At 41.0% G+C, this 19865-nt stretch overlaps 1 protein-coding gene across 1 annotated transcript in view; it reads right to left on the reverse strand.

Annotated features, from left to right (window-relative positions):
* The window catches only part of TTN (titin), a 327155-nt gene that overhangs the window by 36193 nt on the left and 271097 nt on the right, over window positions 1–19865 (reverse strand). Inside the window, exons 274-279 of the mRNA XM_036744026.1 lie at window positions 19681–19785; window positions 18999–19196; window positions 18595–18891; window positions 17646–18233; window positions 17254–17556; window positions 10–17112 (exon numbers count right to left, since the gene is read on the reverse strand). Coding sequence (XP_036599921.1) covers window positions 10–17112; window positions 17254–17556; window positions 17646–18233; window positions 18595–18891; window positions 18999–19196; window positions 19681–19785 — 18594 coding nt within the window. The remainder of the gene's footprint in view (window positions 1–9; window positions 17113–17253; window positions 17557–17645; window positions 18234–18594; window positions 18892–18998; window positions 19197–19680; window positions 19786–19865) is intronic.

Here is a 19865-nt window from a genome sequence, read left to right on the forward strand (position 1 = left end):
GAAACATACCTGTGATTTTTACTCCTTCCTTGGTTTCAGTGGGTACACCAACACCAAACTCATTTTCTCCAGAGACCCTGAAGTAGTAAACAGCTCCCTCTTGTAAGTTGGACACTTTGTAGGAAAGTCGATTACAATTATTAGTCACAGTGACCCATGCTTTCTTACTGGCCTCTCGTTTTTCTATATGGTAATTTTTCACTGGGGCACCACCATCATTTTCAGGAACATCCCAGGATAACACTGCAGATTCCTTGGTTACATCTTTAACATTAATGTTAGCCGGGGGTCCAGGGGAATCAAGAACTTTGACGACTAAGGTCAATGAAGCAGCACTCAAATTATTCTGAATTGTTAATGTGTATTTTCCAGAGTCATTTCTGTTGGCATTTTCAATAGTAAGCGATGTGCGGGTGTCTGTAGAGTCAATACAAGCCCTGGTATGGAGATCAGTATCTGGCTTAGTCCATATTACATTAGGTACTGGTCTTCCTCGGAAAGGCACAGTCATTGTAAATGAGGCACCAGCCTTTACAATCAAAGTTTTCTTCATTTCACTGTCAAGGTCAAATATAGGTTCTTCTTCTCTTTCCTTTGCTACTTGAGGATCTGAACTATCACTTGGTTCACTAGCACCAACCTTATTTATTGATCTTACTCTAAAGACATATTCAGTCCCTGTTGTTAAACCACTTACTGTATATTCAGTGCCTCGTAAGTTCTGGATGGCAACTAACCAGTCGGTTTCATCAGATTTCTTATATTCTACTGTGTATCCAGTAACTGGGGCCCCTCCGTCAAACAAAGGCTTAATCCAGGCAATGGTTATATTTGTTTTTCCTGAGTCCACAATTTTAGGTTTAGATGGAGGAGAGGGTAAGAAGACTGGATCTTCTGCTCGAACCAAAGGTGATGTTTCACTTGGAAGGCTCAGACCAGCAGCATTTTCTGCATAGACCCTATATTCATATTCACATCCTTCCCGAAGTCCCGTTGATTTTACTCTCAGATCATAAACTGGTTTTTTGTTTACACGCACCCATCGTAAGCTGTTTTTCTCTCGACGTTCAATGATGTATCCAGAGATGTCGCTGCCTCCATCACTCTCAGGTCTTGACCAGCATAAAGTCATAAAATCTTTGGTCACAGATGTGATCTCCAAAGATGTGGGTGGACTAGGCACTGTAAATGGATCAAGTGCCTTTACAGCCACACTCTCTAAGGGCTCACCCACACCATATTTATTAACACCAATGACTCTAAATATATATTCATTACCTCTAAGTAATTTGGTTACTTTACAAGATGTTGTTCTTAATTCTTCTTCACAAATTGTCCATGCAAGTCTGCTTGTCTCACGTTTTTCTACAATATAATAGTCAATATGTGCACCACCATCTTCTTGTGGTGGTCCCCAGGAAAGTGAACATTTCTCAGCAGTTAGGCCACTTATTTCTAGAGGTCCTGCTGGTGGCCCAGGTCTATCAAGAACTTTGCAGTTAATAGCCATAGACTTAGTTCCTGCAACATTTTTGAGAGTTAACACATACTGACCACTGTCTCGTCTCACACAGTCCTTAACTGTTAATAAAGTTGTGCTGTCTGTTGAAACAATTTCAGTCTTTGCTCTTTCTTCAATCTCCTTGCCATCCTTTGACCAGGATATTACAGGTAGAGGTCGTCCTGAAATGTCTGCATTGATTCTGAGGACTTCCCCAGCTTTGACCACAACAACATCCCGGAATTTGACATCCATCATAATTCTTGGGGCCTCAACATCGTCTTTTACAGTAATAGGTCCAGTTGATTCGGATGGTTCACTAATGGAGTCAGCAGCATTCCTTGCAAAAACACGGAATTCATAACGCTGATCTTCGGTAAGTTCAGTTACCTCAAAATAAGTTTCCTGGACATTAGTAAAGTTGCACTTCAACCACCGGCCATCTGGCAGTTCTCTGCGCTCAATAAGGTAACCTGTGATTTTAGCCCCACCATCGTATCGGGGTTTAGCCCATTTAAGTGAGACAGACTTTCTGGTAATATTTGTAACTTCTGGTTGACCAGGAGGATCGCAAGGGTCTCTTGCAGGAACTGGCTCACATGCCTTGCTGCATTTACCAATTCCTGCAATATTCTCAGCATATACACGATATTCATACATCAGTCCTTCATCAAGGCCAGAAACTTTCATTTGTGTATCTGCAATGAGAGTTTTGTTTACTTTTGTCCAAAGAATACTGCTTCTTTCTTTATGCTCAAGGTGATAGCCAATTACTTGACTTCCTCCATCATTAACTGGCACTTGCCAACTTACAATCATGGTGGATTTTGTAGCATGTACAACTTTAGGTGTTCCGGGAGGACCTGGGGGACTGAATGGATATTCTGCAACGACAGCTGATGATTCACTGTAAGTACTCTTACCATAACGGTTCTCTGCACAAACACGGAACTGATATTCACTTCCTGTTGTTAGGCGAACTATCTTAATGGATGTCCTTGCAACTGCCTGTGATACTACTTGCCATGTTGTAGTAGTAGTATCTCTTTTCTCAACAATATAATTGCTAATTTGGCAGCCACCATCATATTCTGGAGGATTCCAAGATATTGTTACATTGTCAGAGCTAACTTCATCAATATGTATAGGTCCTGGAGGTCCTGGTCTGTCAAGGACAATGACAGCAATAGAAACGGTTGTAACTCCAGCACTGTTTGAAACAGATAATTCATACTTTCCAACATCTTCTCTTGAAGCTTCCTTGATAATTAATGATGTTACCGTCTTTGATGACTGAACATTTACTCTAGTTGTCTCTTTTAAGGCTTGTCCATCTTTTTTCCAGCTTATAGTAGGCGCTGGTCTCCCACTAAATGGCACATCAATCTTGAGTTGGTCTCCAGCTTTAACATTGAAAGTGTTGAAAGGAAGCTCAACGGAGGGTTTAATTTCAATATCTTTTGCAACTACTGGTACTCCAAGTTGTCTAGGGTCACTTTTCCCTTTTTCATTAACTGCAGCCACTCTAAAGGTGTACTCTTCTCCAGCAGTCAGACCGGACACAGTAGCTTCTAGTGTCTTTACATGGGTGCAAGTGCTCCATTTCTCACTTCCTTTAGTCTGCATTTCTACGACATAACCAGTGATTTTACTGCCACCATCACTTTCTGGTTTCTCCCATTTAATGGTGGCGGTGTTACGTGTCACATCAACAAGAGTGACTCTTCCGGGTGGGAGGGGTGGTTCAGATGCTTTGACCGGTTCTGTTGTTTCAGCTGGCAAACCAATCCCATATTCATTTGAAGCCAAGACACGGAAGAAGTAAGTACACCCTTCTTGGAGATTGTCTATTTTGAAAGTGGTCTTGGTGCAATTGTTCGTAACAGTGGCATACGCTTTTCTTGTAGATTCTCGTTTTTCAACAATGTAATTTGTAATTTTAGCTCCACCATCAATAAGTGGTGGTTCCCAAGACAATGTTACTGAATCTTTCTTCACTTCTTTCACAGTCAAATTCACAGGTGCACTTGGTGAATCAAGAACTCTGACATTAACGAAAGCTGTTTTGGAGCCACTATTATTTTCCAGAGTCAGGTTATATCTACCGCTGTCAAATCTGGTAACATTATCAATAACCAACATTGTATATGAGCTGGTGACCTCAATTTGGGCTCTCTCAGAGAGAGTGCCTTCTGCTTTTTCCCATTTGACTTCAGGTTCCGGTCTACCTTTGATGGTAACAAATAATCTCAAGGTAGCACTTGCACGAAGAATGACAACCTTTCTTAGATCAGCATCGAGTTCAATTTCAGGAGGTTCGATCCTTTCAGCCGCAACGACTGATCCAGGGATGGTTGCAGGTTCACCAACACCTTCTGAGTTAATGGCACATATGCGGAAGTTATATTCACTGTTTTCTTTAAGTTTAGTAACAGTGAACTGCTTTCCTTGTAGACCTGTTGGTGGTGTGCAGGTTGTCCATTCATCAGCTGCAGCCTCTTTGACTTCCACAACATAGCCCTTAACAGGAGCACCACCATCATAGATGGGTTTATTCCATGCCAGAGATACTGAAGATCTAGATGTGTCTGTTACTTTAGGATTACTTGGGGGGCCTGGTGGATACAAAGCATCACATGCACGGTAGAAAACAGAAGGCTCACTAAATTCACCCATGCCGGCTGCATTCTCAGCTGCAACTCTGAATTCATAGGAGTGCCCTTCTGTAAGTCCAGTCACTCTGAGTCGTAGATCTGTTAGTGTTTTCTTATTGCACTTAGTCCATCTGATGCCATCTTTATCACGCTTTTCAAGTATATAGCCCTCAATTTCAGCTCCACCATCATCTGCTGGACGTGCCCATGTTACTACCATTGAATCTTTAGTGATTGCTGAGACTTCAGGTGTTGAAGGAGGACCTGGTGGCTTGTATGGATTACAGGCTATGACAGGCTCAGATTCTAGTGGCTCTCCAATTCCATATTTGTTCACAGCCATGACACGGAAAATATATTCATTGCCTGGAAGAAGTTTAGTGACTTTGTAGTTCAGGGCTTGTACTTCATTTGAAACCTGGGTCCATGAGAGTCTGCTTGTTTCTCTCTTCTCAATGATATAATGAGAAATATTAGCACCACCATCTTGCAGAGGTGGGTTCCATGCCAAGTAACATTTTTCTGCAGTAACCCCTGAAACTTTCAGAGGTGGTCCAGGAGGTCCTGGCCTATCAAGTACTTTTACAGTTATTGGTATAGACTTCGTACCACCAACATTGCTGAGCTTCAAGATATACTGTCCCCCATCAGTTCTTATGCAGTCTTTGACAACAAGAGTTGTTTTTTGTAGAGTAGATTTAATTTCCATTCTGGCTGTTGTTTCCTCAAGCTCTTTCCCATCTTTTATCCACACAATGTCAGGTATAGGCTTACCACGGATGTCAGCTTCCAGAACAAAGGTCTCTCCTGCATGAACAACAATCACATCTTTGTATTTTGGGTCCAAGGAAGCATTGGGTGCATCAATTTCATCTCTCGCAGTAATTGCCCCAGTGCTTTCTGATGGCTCACTGAAGTTTCCAGCTGCATTTCTTGCTATTACTCTAAACTCATATCTTTGGTCTTCTACAAGTCCACTCACTGTAAATTCTGTTTCTAGCACATTGGTAAAGCTGGCTTTCATCCAGCGACCATCAGGTAGATCTTTCTTTTCTACGATATAGCCTGTTATTTTGCTACCACCGTCATAGGCAGGTTTTTTCCATTTCAATGTGACATAGTTTCTTGTTATAACAATGGCTTCGGGGCGACCAGGTGGGTCACATGGATCACGAGCTACAAAGCATTCAGATATTTTGCTGGGTTTTCCAATGCCAACAATATTTTCAGCAGAAACTCTGAATTCATACTCAAGGCCTTCATCAAGTCCAGTTGTTTTAAACTTGGTGTCTTGAATGGGGATTTTGTTTAACTTCATCCAAAGAATGCTATTCTTTTCTTTCTGTTCAAGATGGTAGCCAATAACTTTGCTTCCACCATCATTGACTGGCTCATGCCATTCTACGAGCATTTGATCTTTTGATATTGATGTCACAAAAGGAGTTCCAGGTGGTCCAGGTTCTTTAAAAGGATATTGTACAACGACTGGTTTAGAATCCAGTGGGGGACTCGTTCCGTATCTGTTTTCAGCAAAAATTCTGAATTGGTATTCACTGCCTGTTTTAAGTTTAGTTATTTTGATTGTTGTTCTTGCTACCGTTGCTGATACCATATTCCAGGTAGTAGTGGTTGTGTCACGTTTCTCTACAATGTAATTGCTTATTTGACAGCCACCAGTGTATATTGGTGGTTCCCAGGATATGACTACAAAGTCTGCACTAACTTCATCAAAGCGAACTGGTCCAACTGGTGGTCCAGGTTTTTCCAAAACTATTATGCTAAGATCTTCTGTTGCTGTGCCTGCAGTGTTTGATGCTGTTACTTTATATTTTCCAAAGTCATCTTTGTTGCTGTCTTTAATGTGTAAAATAGTCGATGTGGCTGTTTCTTCAACATTTACTCTGGTTGTCTGTTTCAGAGCCTCACCATCTTTTACCCAAGAAATTTCAGGCCTAGGTCGACCTATAACTGGTATTTCTATCTTAAGATCTTCACCAGCCTGGACACTGTATGTGTTAAATGGCAACTTAAAACTTGGTTGTATAGTCAAATCTCTAGCTATGACAGGAACACCAAGGACTCTTGGATCACTTTTTCCTTTTTCATTGTAAGCCTTGACTCGGAACTGATATTCCTGCCCAGAACTTAGACCAGAAATAACTGCATTGCAAACTTTGGACTCAGCAACAACATTCCATTTTTCTGTTCCTTTTGGTTGCATTTCAACTACATATCCCAAAACTCTGCTGCCTCCATCATGTTCAGGTTTCTCCCACATAAGTGATGCACTGGTTTGAGACACGTCAGTTAGTGTAACCTTCCCAGGTGGTGAAGGAGGCTCAGCTGCTTTCACTGCATCAAGAGTTTCTACTGGAACCCCAATTCCAAATTCATTTTCTGCCATGACTCTGAAGTAATAAGTGGCTCCTTCAGTAAGATTTTCAACTTTGAAACTTGTTTTGTTGCATTTGGCACTCACATTAGCATATGCCTTTCGGGTTGATTCTCTCTTGTCAATTACATAGTTCTTAATCTTTGCACCACCATCAATGATAGGTGGCTCCCAGACCAGTATGACAGAATCCTTCTTTACTTCTTTAACTGCCAAGTTTTGTGGAGGTCCTGGAGTATCTAGGACTTTCACAGTAACAAATGCAGATTTGGACCCACTACTATTTTCCAGTTTGAGGATGTATTTTCCAGCATCATTTCTATCACAGTTATCTATTGATAACTGAGTATAGTTTAAGCCTTTTTCAATTTGAACTTTATCAGTAAATTCGCCTTCCTCTCGAGACCAAATGATATCAGGTGTTGGTCGGCCTTTGAATGGAATATGAATTCTGGCAGATCCTCCGGCTCTGACTACTATTCCTTTCCTTAATTCTGAATCAAGGTCAAGTTCAGGAGCTTCAAGTTTATCTTCTGGTTTCACAGTACCAGGTACTGATGCAGGTTCACCCAAACCAACTTTATTGAGAGCACAAACCCGTATCTTATATTCTTGATGCTCAATAAGCTTTGAAATCTCAAATCGAGTGACTTTCAGGCCAGTCTGTGGTGTAACTATTTTCCAGTCATCTTCATCTGCTTTACAGATCTCCACTAAGTATCCCAGGATTTCACTGCCACCGTCATAAATGGGCTTGCTCCATGCAAGTGTAATTGAGTTTTTGGTGGTATCTACAAGGTGGGCATTAGTGGGTGGGCCTGGTTTGAATACAGGGTCACAAGCCTTATAATAAACTGTAGCCTGACTTGGTTCTCCAACTCCAGCAGCATTTTCTGCAGATACTCTAAATTCATATTCATGATCTTCTGTCAATCCAGTAACTCTTAATCGCAAATCTGTAATTCGCCGCTTGTTGCACTTTATCCATCTAATGCCACTTCTGTCCCTCTTTTCTACGATATAACCAATAATCTCGCTTCCACCATCACTATCTGGACGGTTCCAGCAGACTGTCATGGAGTCCTTAGTAATATTTGTTACTTCTAAGTTCTTTGGTGGACCAGGAAGCACAAATGGATTTTTCATTAGTACTGGTGCAGATTCCAAAGGCTCACCAACTCCATATTTGTTAACAGCCATTACACGGAAAATATATTCATTTCCCTCTAATAGTTTGGTTACTTTCAGTGTATTGGTTACAACTTCTGGAGCAACAACAGTCCAGGCAAGGCGGCTGGTTTCTCTTTTTTCAACAACATAGTGAGAAATGTCACTGCCGCCATCTTGAAGGGGCGGAGACCAAGTTAGTGAGCATTTTTCAGAAGTAACTCCAGTTACCTGAATAGGACCTTCTGGAGGCCCTGGTCGGTCTAATACTTTTACATTTACTGGGAATGACTTAGAACCTGCAACATTAGAAGCTCTTAAAATATATTGTCCACCATCAATTCTAATGGCATCTTTTACAATGATCAATGCTTTGAAATCTGTGTTCTTTATTTCACATCTAGCAGATTCTTCAACTTCTTTATCTCCTTTCAACCACTCGATGGTAGGGAGGGGCTTTCCATAGACATCAGCCTCAAGTCTGAATGTTTCTCCAGCACTGACCACAATTGTGTCTCTGTATTTTGGATCCATTGAAATTCTTGGAAGTTCAACTTCATCCCTGGCTGTTATAGGTCCAGTACTGTCAGAAGGTTTGCTTATTGCACCTGCAGCATTCTTTGCAATCACTCTGAATTCATACCTTTCATTTTCAGTAAGACCAGTGACAGTGAACTGTGTTTCAATGACATTTGTGAAACTGGCTTTCATCCAGCGGCCCTCAGGCAAATCTCGTTTCTCAATAATATAGCCAGTGATCATGCTTCCACCGTCATATGCAGGCTTGGTCCACTGTAGAGTAATTTCATTTCTTTTGACCATGATTGCTTCTGGAGTTCCTGGGGGGTCGCACGGATCCCGGGCTACATAACATTCTGAACTTTTGCTTGCTTTGCCTACACCAACAATATTTTCAGCATAAACTCGGAATTCATATTCAATACCTTCTTCAAGGTTAAGTACTTTAAACTGGGTGTCATGGATAATGGTTTTGTTGACCTTTGTCCACAAAATACTGTTTCTTTCCTTTCTCTCAAGGTGGTAACCAATGACCGGACTTCCACCATTATTAATTGGTTCATGCCACTGTACAACCATAGAATCTTTAGAAATGGTACTAGCAAATGGTGTGCCAGGAGGGCCTGGTTCTTTGTAGGGATATTGGGCTACAACAGGATCAGATTCTAAGGCAAAACTTTGTCCATATCTGTTTTCAGCAAATATTCTGAATTGGTATTCTGTGCCAGTTTTCAGCTTAGTCACTTTTAAAGTTGTTCTCGCAACAGTACCGGAAACAACTTCCCACACAGTAGTGGTTGTATCTCTCTTTTGAACAACGTAGTTAGTGATTTGGCAACCACCTGTATATAGTGGAGGATTCCAAGATAATGTAATACTTTCAGCACTGACTTCATCAAATTTCACAGGGCCTCTTGGTGGATCAGGCTTGTCTAGAGTTATAATTTCAATGGAAGCAGATTTCTGTCCAACAACATTGGCAACTGTGATTCCATACATTCCACCATCTTCTTTGTGGGTTTCTTTAATGGTAAGCACAGTAAGGTCAGGCAAATCAGTAACATTGATTCTTGTTGTCTGTTTTAGTGGTTGGCCATCTTTTGTCCAGGTAATGGTAGGCTTAGGACGTCCAGAAATTGGTACTTCTATTTTTAAATCCTGACCAACTTGGACACTGTAACTGTTGAATGCAGGTTTTACATCTGGCTCAATAACTAGATCTTTGGCAATTACTGGAACAGCAAGGGACCTAGGATCACTTCTTCCCTTTTCATTTACAGCAACAACTCTAAATAGATACTCTTCTCCTTGAGTTAAGTTAGTAATTACTGCTTCCAGGTTCTTAACACGGGCACACTCTGACCATTTGTCACTGCGCTTAGCTTGCATTTCAACAATATATTGTATAATTTTGCTGCCACCATCATGTTCTGGCTTTGTCCAGCTTAGGGAAACACTGTTTCTTGTGACATCATCTACTGTTATTTTTCCTGGAGGTTGTGGGACTTCGGCAACCTTAATTGGGTCAGCAGTGCGGGCAGGAAGGCCAATACCATATTCATTTTCAGCTGTTACTCTAAAGTAGTAACTGCAGCCCTCTTGAAGTTCCTCTATTTTCCATGAGTGCTTATGGCAGTTTGTTACAACAGCAGCATAAGATTTTCTTGTAGCTTCACGTTTCTCAACAATATAATTTTTTATTTTGGATCCTCCATCCAACAAAGGTGGCTCCCATGTGATTGATACTGAGTCTTTGGTGATTTCTGTTACTTTAAGGTTAACAGGTGGACTTGGTGTATCCAAGACTCTCACAGTAACAAAGGCAGACTTTGTGCCACTACTATTTTCTAAGGTGAGAGTGTATTTCCCACTGTCATATCTGTTCACATTTTCAAGGACAAGAGAGGTAAAGCTGGAAGTGACATCAATTATAGCTGCATCCCGGATTTCACCATCCATCTTTCCCCACTTAACTTCTGGTGTAGGGCGACCTCTAATGGGAACAAACAACCTCAAGGAACCACCTGCTCTTATATTTATTACTTTCCTTAATTCTAGATCAAGATCAATGTCTGGTGCTTCCAATTTTTCTTCAACTATAATAGGCCCAGGTACATCAGCATGTTCTCCAACTCCAGCTTTATTAACAGCACATATACGGAAATTGTATTCATGCTTTTCCAACAACTTTTCTACTTCTATATTTGTTTTCTTGATTCCAGTTGGTGGAGTACACATTGTCCATTCCCCAACACTTACATCACATTTTTCAACTATGTATCCTTGTATTTCACTGCCACCATCATAAACTGGTTTGCTCCATGAGAGGAAAACTGAAGACCTTGTAATATCTGTGACTTTGGGGTTATTTGGTGGTCCTGGCTTATAAATAGGATCACAAGCTTTTTGGTAAGCAGAAGGTAGACTTGGTTCACTGAGACCAGCAGCATTTTCTGCTGAGACTCTAAATTCATAATGATGGTTTTCTAGGAGTCCAGTTGTTCTTAAACGCAATTCCCCAACCAAACCCTTGTGGCATCTTGTCCATCGGATGCCTTCCTTATCCCGTTTTTCAAGGACATAACCAAGAATTTCACTGCCGCCATCAGATGCTGGCCTTTCCCATACAACAATCATCGAGTCTTTGGTCACTGTAGTAACTTCTGGTGCCTTTGGTGCATCTGGCACAACAAATGGGTTCTTGGCAATGACTGGCTCAGATTCAAGAGGTTCGCCAACACCGTATTTGTTTACAGCCATTATGCGGAAGACATATTCATTTCCTTCTAGGAGTTTGGTAACCTTGCAACTAAGCGTTTGCACATTGGCATCAAACACAGTCCAAACTAAACGGCTGGTTTCTCTTCTTTCCACAATGTAGTTTATGATATCACTACCACCATCTTGGAGTGGGGGTTTCCATGCTAACGTGCATTTTTCAGCAGTAACTCCAGACACAGCAACAGGTCCTTCAGGTGGTCCTGGCCTATCAAGAACTTTGACATTTACAGTAACTGATCTCTCTCCAGCAACATTTTTTGCTTTCAGTACATAATTACCACTGTCAACACGAACTGCTTCCTTTACATTGAGGCAGGTGGCAAAATCAGTACTTTTTATTTCTAAATGAGCTGTGTTTGAAAGTTCTTGATCACCTTTTGTCCACTGAATAGTTGGTATTGGTTTGCCATAAACATCAGCTTCAATCTTGAATGACTCTCCAGCATGGACTACGATTGTGTCTTTATACTTTGGATCCATACTTATACGTGGAGGGTCTACTTCATCTCTAGCTGTGATTGCTCCTGTGCTTTCAGATGGCTCACTAAATACTCCTGCAGCATTTCGTGCTATAACCCGGAACTCATATCTCTGATTTTCAACTAGGCCAGTTACTTCAAATTGAGTTTCAATGACATTAGTAAAACTGGCTTTCATCCAGCGGCCATCTGGTAACTCTTTCTTCTCAACAATATAGCCAGTGATTTTGCTTCCACCATCATAGGTGGGTTTCTTCCACTGAAGAGTCACAGAGTTCCTTGTGACAATGATTGCTTCTGGACGACCTGGTGGATCACATGGATCACGAGCTACATAGCACTCAGACACTTTACTAGGCTTGCCGATGCCCACAATGTTTTCTGCACAGACTCTAAATTCATACTCAATTCCTTCTTCAAGACCAGTTGTTTTAAACTTGGTTTGTGGAATAGGTGTTTTGTTCAATTTTACCCAGAGGATGCTATTTCTTTCTTTGCGTTCTAAATGATAACCAATAACTTTGCTTCCACCATCATTGACTGGCTCATTCCATTGGACCTCCATACTGTCTTTGGAAGAAGCTGTCACAAAAGGTGTTCCCGGAGGTCCAGGAACTTTGAATGGATATTGGGCTACAATAGGCTCTGAAGTGAGATAAGTACTTTTTCCATATCTGTTTTCAGCTGCAATTCTGAACTGATATTCACATCCAGTCTTTAGTCGGCAGGCTTTTATTGTTGTTCTTGCAACAGTAGCTGACACAATTTGCCAGGTAGTTGTAGAAGTGTCCCTTTTCTCTACAATATAATTATTGATAGAACTTCCACCGTCATATTTTGGTGGTCCCCAGGACAGAGTAATGCTGTCTGCAGTCACTTCATCCATTTTAACTGGTCCAGTAGGAGGCCCTGGCTTGTCAAGAACAATAATATTAAGGGTTTCAGTGGCTTCACCTACTGAATTAACAAGTTTAACTACATAATGTCCAACATCTTCCCGGCATGCTTCCTTTATTGTCAACAGTGTGTTATTTTCTGTGCTTTCTGCATTTACTCTAGTAGTCTGTTTCAGAGGCACCTCATCTTTGTGCCAGGTCACGGTTGGAGTTGGACGTCCAATAAATGGGACATCAACTTTTAGATCTTCACCTGCTATCACTGTGAAAGTGTTAAATAACAGTTTGAAGGCTGGTGGGATGACAAGGTCTTTGGCAATGACTGGTACACTAAGTTGTCGAGGATCACTGATTCCCTTTTCATTCTGGGCTGAAACACGGAATGAATACTCTTCACCCTGAATCAACCCAGTAATTGTGGCTTCAGTAACTTTGACTGTGGCACATGTTGCCCACTTATCGCTGCCTTTGCTCTGCATCTCCACAATGTAGCCTAGAATTCTACTTCCTCCATCATGTTCTGGCTTCTCCCAAGAGAGTGACACACTATTTCTTGTAACATCTACTAGAGTTATCTTTCCTGGAGGAAGTGGTCTTTCTGATGCTTTAACAGATTCTGCAGTTTCAGCTGGGAGACCAATTCCATACTCATTTTCTGCCAGAACTCTAAAATAATAATTGCAACCTTCTTGAAGTTGGTCTACTTTCCAGGAAGTCTTATGGCAATTTGTTGCAACAGTTGAGTAAGCTTTTCTTGTGGATTCACGCTTTTCAACAATGTAGTTCTTTATCTTGGAGCCTCCATCTAGGAGAGGAGGTTCCCAGGTTAGTGTGACAGATGATTTAGTGACTTCTTTTATTTTCAAATCCTGGGGTGGTCCTGGTGTGTCAAGAACTCTGACATTGACAAATGCTGATTTGCTACCTGAGCTGTTTTCTATAGTTAGTATATATTTGCCACTATCAAATCTGTTGACATTTCCAACAACAAGCAAGGTATAAGAGCTTGTGGATTCAATGCTAGCTTTATCTAAAGATTCTCCATGTTCCCTTGTCCATTTCACTTCTGGTGCTGGTCTGCCTTTGATTGGAACAAACAGTCTTAGGGTACAGCAAGCCCTTATGGTGACAACTTTACGTAGGTCAGCATCCAATTCAATCTCTGGAGGTAGCATCCTTTCCTCAGCCTTTGGAGTTCCAGGAACAAGTGCAGGTTCACCGATTCCTTCAGAATTCATGGCATAGATACGGATTTTATATTCTTGATTTTCTTTGAGGTTGGTGATAGTATAAGAGGTTGCCTTGAGTCCTGCTGGTGGTGTGACAATCTTCCACTCATCTTCTTCAGGCAGTGCTATCTCAACCATATACCCTGTGATTTCTGAGCCACCATCATAGATTGGTTTATTCCAAGCAATTGAAATTGATGATCTGCTTGTATCTAGAACACGTGGATTTCCTGGTGGGCCAGGCTTAAATACAGTATCACAAGCTTTATAAAATGGACTTGTAGCACTTGGTGCACTAATTCCAGCAGCATTTTCAGCCATGATCCTGTACTCATACTCATGTCCTTCTGTCAGTCCAGATACCTTATACCTTAAGTCAGTGACAGCTTTTTTATTACATTTCACCCAGCGTTGGCCAGCTTTATCTCGGCGTTCCACAATGTAATTGATAATTTCACTTCCACCATCGGAATCAGGATGTCCCCAACAGACAACCATAGAGTCTTTAGTAATAGCTGTAACTTCAGGATTTTTGGGTGGATCTGGGGGTCCATATGGGTTTACTGCAAGGACAGGTTCTGATTCAAGGGGCTCTCCTACCCCATATTTATTAACAGCCATAACACGGAACACATATTCATTGCCTTTCAATAATTTGGTGACCTTTAATTTTGTTAGCTGTACTTCAGAGGCTACATTTGTCCATGCCAATCTGCTGGTTTCACGTTTTTGCACTACATAGTGGTCAATGCTGGCACCTCCATCATCTAACGGAGGTAACCATGATAATACACACTTTTCTGAAGTGACATCAGTCACAGCCAAAGGTCCTTCAGGTGGGCCTGGTCTATCAAGAACCTTAACATTGAAAATGTGTTTGGCAAAACCACCAGGATTAGTAGCTGTAAGTACATATGCTCCACTATCCTTTCTTGATGAGTCTTTGTTAACTAGATTTGTAGAGAAATCTGCTGTTTTGATTTCTAATTTTGCTGTGCCTTCAAGCTCCTTTCCATCTTTGGTCCATTCCATTGTTGGTGGTGGCCGACCAGAAACATCTGCTTCAAGCTTAAAAACTTCACCCGCTTTTAATACGAGAGTGTCTTTGTATTTTACATCCACCATGATCCTTGGTGCTTCGATGTCATCTCTGCATGTTATGGCATCTGAAGGCTCGGATGGTGGACTTACAGCACCAGCAGCATTTTTGGCAATCACACGGAATTCATATGCAGCATCCTCTGTTAAGCCACTGACCGTGAATTCATTCTCTAAAATATTGCTGAAGTTGGCCTTCAGCCAACGACCATTGGGGAGATCTCTCTTCTCAACAATGTAGCTAGTGATCTTGAATCCTCCAGTATATTCAGGCTTAGCCCATTTAAGTGTTACTGTATGTCTAGTAATATTGAGAGGAATTGGCTTCCCAGGTGGGTCAATGGGGTCCAAGGCAAGTGTAGGTTCAGATGGCTTGCTTGGTTTGCTTTTGCCAGCCAAATTTTCTGCAATCACTCGGAACTCATAAGCAATACCATCTGTTAGGCCACTTGATTTAAAAATGTTCCCTGGCACCAATGCTTTACTCACAGTCTGCCAGACAATACCATTTCTTTCCTTTCTTTCAACATGATATCCTAAAATGGGACTTCCACCATCAGTTAGAGGCTCGTGCCAGCTAATGGTTATTGATTCTTTGGTGACTGCAGTTACTTGAGGAGTACCAGGAGGCCCAGGAACTTTAAATGGATAATTGGCAATGACAGATGCTGAGGTAATACCTGGTCCAACTCCATATCTGTTTTGAGCTTTTACCCGGAATTGATATTCCAATCCAGTAGTAAGGCGAGTTGCTTTATAAGTAGTACGTATTACAGTGGTTGCCAATTCAACCCATGTGGTACTGTCAGTTTGACGCATTTCAACAACATAGTTGCTGATGGGTACTCCTCCATCATTCTCTGGAGGTTCCCAAGAGAAGGTAACAAAATCTGATGAAACTTCATCAAATTTGATAGGACCAGTTGGTGGGCCTGGGATGTCATGCACCTGAATAGTGATGACATCTCCAACTTCTCCTACAATATTCTTTGCTGATAGTGGGTAAGGTCCACTATCACTTCTTATACATTCATTGATATTTAGTATGGTTGAAGTGGCAGTATTTTCAAAATTAACTCTTTGGGTTTGTTTAAGAACTTGGTCTCCTTTTTTCCAGGTGACAGTTGGTTTAGGTCGACCAAGCACTGGAATCTCAACTTTGATATTCTCACCGGCTCTGGCAATGACCAGTTTCTGGTAAATGCCACGAAGGTCCAATTCTGGAAGCATTGTCTGCTCCTTTACAATGACTGGCCTGCTTTCTCTTGGGGCACTTCTTCCAGCACTGTTCACTGCCATAACTTGGAAAGTATATTCTTCCCCTTCAGTTAAGTTCTTTACCACATATTCTAATCCCTTTACGGTTGTGATGTGTGTCCACTGGTCAGAGCCTTTTCTCTGGGCTTCAATCACATAGCCAGTGATCTTACTACCTCCATCATACCTTGGTTTAGGCCATGCCAGGCTGACTGTGCTCTTGGTTATGTCCATGATATTAAGGCTGTCTGGTGGTGATGGTGCTTCTGAGGCCCTTACAGGCTCTGTGGTTTCTGTTGGTTCACCAATTCCATATTCATTTTCTGCCATCACTCTGAAGAAATATTCACACCCTTCAGATAAGCCAGTCACTTTATAAGTACATTTATGGCACTTGGTTGTGGCTGTAGAATAAGATTTCCGTGTGGCTTCACGTTTTTCCACAATGTAGTTTGTTATGCGAGAGCCCCCATCTATCAGAGGCAGGTCCCAGTGCAGGGTGACGCTGTCCCTCGTGATCTCAGTAGGCCTCAGATTGAGCACAGGCCCAGGTGTATCCAAGACCCTAACATTGACAAATCCACTTTTCTTACCGGCAGCATTCTCTATAGTCATCACAAATTTGCCAGTGTCATATCTATTACATTCTGGAATAATCAGAAGAGTGAAGGATTCTGTGTTTTCAATGTTGGCACGGGTTTTGAGGTTTACACCATCTTTTGTCCAAGTGACCTCAGGGGCTGGACGGCCTTTAATTGGTACAAATATTCTAATACTTAGCCCTGCTCTAACAACAAGTGTTCTTCGAAGTTCTGCATCTAATTCAAAATCAGGAGCCAATTCACGTTCTATGATTTCAACATTTGGAATCACTGCTGGCTCTCCAACTCCTGCATCGTTGATGGCACAGATTCTGAAATTGTATTTTTCTTTTGTTTGAAGATCAGGGACAACAAATTCTGTGATCCTGAGGGCAGTTGTTGTATCTTTTATCCAGGTCTCATCTCCTTCTTTCTGATGCTCTACTATATAGCCTGTGATTTCAAGTCCACCATCATAATGGGGTTTGCCCCAAGCTAATGAAGCAGATTTCTTTGTAGTATCAGTCACTCGTGCATTTGAAGGTGGTCCTGGTGGATCTGTGAAATTAATATGGAAACAAAAGTACATATTAATTTACTCTTAAATATTATATTAAAATGTTAATAATTTAATAACAATCAATAACTTAATATTCAGCACTCTGAAGATAACACTACATGGAAAAGAATAATACTAACATGCTGCATCCTTCATTAGTACTGAATCGGAAACATCACTTGGTGGGCCAATTCCTGCTTTATTTTCTGCACTGACACGGAATTCATATGTGTTTCCTTCCTGAAGTCCTGTCACTTTGCATCTGAGGTCAGACACAGGGGTCTTTGTTGCTCGCACCCATCGCAGACCTTTCTTTTCTCTCCTTTCCACATGGTATCCTGTGATTTCACTACCACCATCATCAATTGGTCTTTTCCAACTGATAGTGGCAGTATTCTTGGTCACATTTGATACTTCTGGCTTTCCAGGAGGGCCAGGAGGGCCTAAGAAAGAGGAAGAATTTATGAAAAACACAGCTATACATAAACACCTCTAAATTCTCAAGTGATTAACTTCTTAAAGCTTTACTTACCAAATCTGTCCACCATTTTGACTGGTTCCGATTGTACAGGTTCACCCTTACCATACTGATTCACGGCTGAGACACGGAAGATGTATTCATTTCCTTGGATCAGCTTGGTCACCACATGGCGGCAAGATTGAATATCTTCAGAAACGGCTGTCCACAAAAGTCTGCTAGTTTCTCTCTTTTCAAGAACATAGGACTTAATTGGAGAACCCCCATCTTCCAATGGAGGTGTCCATGTAAGGGTAGCTTTTTCAGCCGAGACATTGCTGATTTCAATAGGTCCTGGTGGTCCAGGAACATCCAGAACTGTCACACGTACATGCTCCTCCTTTGTTCCAAAAGGATTAGTGGCAGTGATTGTATATTCTCCTGCATCTTTTCTGGAGGCATATTTAACAGTGAGCATGGAAGATGTTGGAGTTGAACTAATCTGGACAATGTCTGATGGCCTAAAGTCTTTTCCTGCCTTGGACCAACTTGATTTTGGAAGTGGTTTGCCAAGGATGCTGATGGCATTCAAAACAATGGTATCTCCTGCTTTGACTGTTAAGCCATCCTTAATGGTAGGATCAAGGACAATGGATGGTGCCTCTGTAAAAGAAGACTTGTTTTTAGACAGAAAAAAGGGAGAGAAGGATGTTTATGATATTTTAATGATTTTATGTATTTAAATGAGAAATAAGGGATAGTTTGTGGAAGATAGAGAGATAGTCTTGAAGTCAGGAAGACTGTGCTTCACCCAAGACATATATAGGCTTTGAAACTATGAGCGAGTCATTTAATGTCTTGGTGTCTCAAGTAACTCTCAAGGATATACACTATATATGAGTTGTTGATCTGTTTTAGTGGAGGGAGTTTCCAAATCAAGAGTTTCCCACATTGATAAAATCTCAGATATTAACCAAAAGACAATAAATACAAACAAAGAAAAAGAAAACAAACTAAGTCATACCATATTCATCCTTGCAAATAATGGTTCCTGTGCTTTCTGATGGAGCACTGATAGCTCCTGCAGTGTTCTTGGCTCTAATTCTGAATTCATATTTTCCACCCTCAATAAGATCAGTTACAGTATAGACACAGTCTGGGACATTAACATGGTTTGCCTTCATCCACGACTTTGAAGGAAGATCCCGTTTCTCCACTATGTATCCAGTCAGTTTATGACCACCATCATACTTAGGTTCAGTCCAAATGAGAGTCACGGAATTCCTCGTGACATTAATCACCTCAGGTTTTCCAGGGGGATCTGAAAAAATGTAAAATAAAACAAATAAAGCCAAGGCCAAACAAATGTCAATGTTTTCTTCATGAAGCAAATGAGACTAGGCATCTTTCCTTCTCTGAATGACTTACCAATTGGATCAAGTGCCACGACTGGCTCAGATGGCAGACTTGGTTTGCCAACTCCAGCCAAATTGATGGCCATAACTCTAAATTCATATTCAAGACCTTCAGTTAGTCCTGTTACTTTGAAGTCTCTCATTCTAATAGGTGTCTTATTAGCTCTCTTCCACATAAGACTGTTCCTCTCCTTGAATTCAATATGATACCCTACCAAAGAAGAAGATAGTATTTTAATACAAATGGAAGATATCAATGCAGTCTCATGATTAACAGTTTCAAAGCAGAGTTTCAGTTATAAGCCCTACACACGCACACGCTAATCAGGCAATTGCTCATCACTGTCAATAGTTACGTGATTACCCAAGATTACATGTCTGCTTGTCTGTGTACTAAACAGACGGTTCTGTTAGGGCAACATTTTTTTTCTTAGGATATGAGTAATTACAACTTTTGATTAAAGTTTTAACTCACAAAAATATTTTTATCTCACCAACAAAGTTTTGTCAGCGAATTGCTTTAGCAAATTCTGAGTATTAAACAATGCATCAAAAGGGAAATAGGAGAGAATTGTTAAAGTTATGTTGCAGTACAGCTAAAAGGTAAAGATCTATATTTAACACCCTTTATGAGGACATAGTAAGAAGGTAAAATGAAAGTAAAGGTAACAACAAAATGAAATCAAATATGGTACCTGTTATTGGTGAGCCACCAGTCTTTTTAGGATCTGTCCAAGTTAGAGAAACAGAGTCATGTCTGACGTCCACGATAGTGGGGGGTGGAGGAGCATCTGGTACATCTAGGAAAAGATAATAACATAAGATTATAATAAAGAAAAAAATCCCAATGTTTTGCATTTTGATTTCTGACTTTCAGATA

The sequence above is a fragment of the Trichosurus vulpecula genome, chromosome 2, assembly GCF_011100635.1.
Source record: "Trichosurus vulpecula isolate mTriVul1 chromosome 2, mTriVul1.pri, whole genome shotgun sequence".
NCBI lineage: Eukaryota > Metazoa > Chordata > Mammalia > Diprotodontia > Phalangeridae > Trichosurus > Trichosurus vulpecula.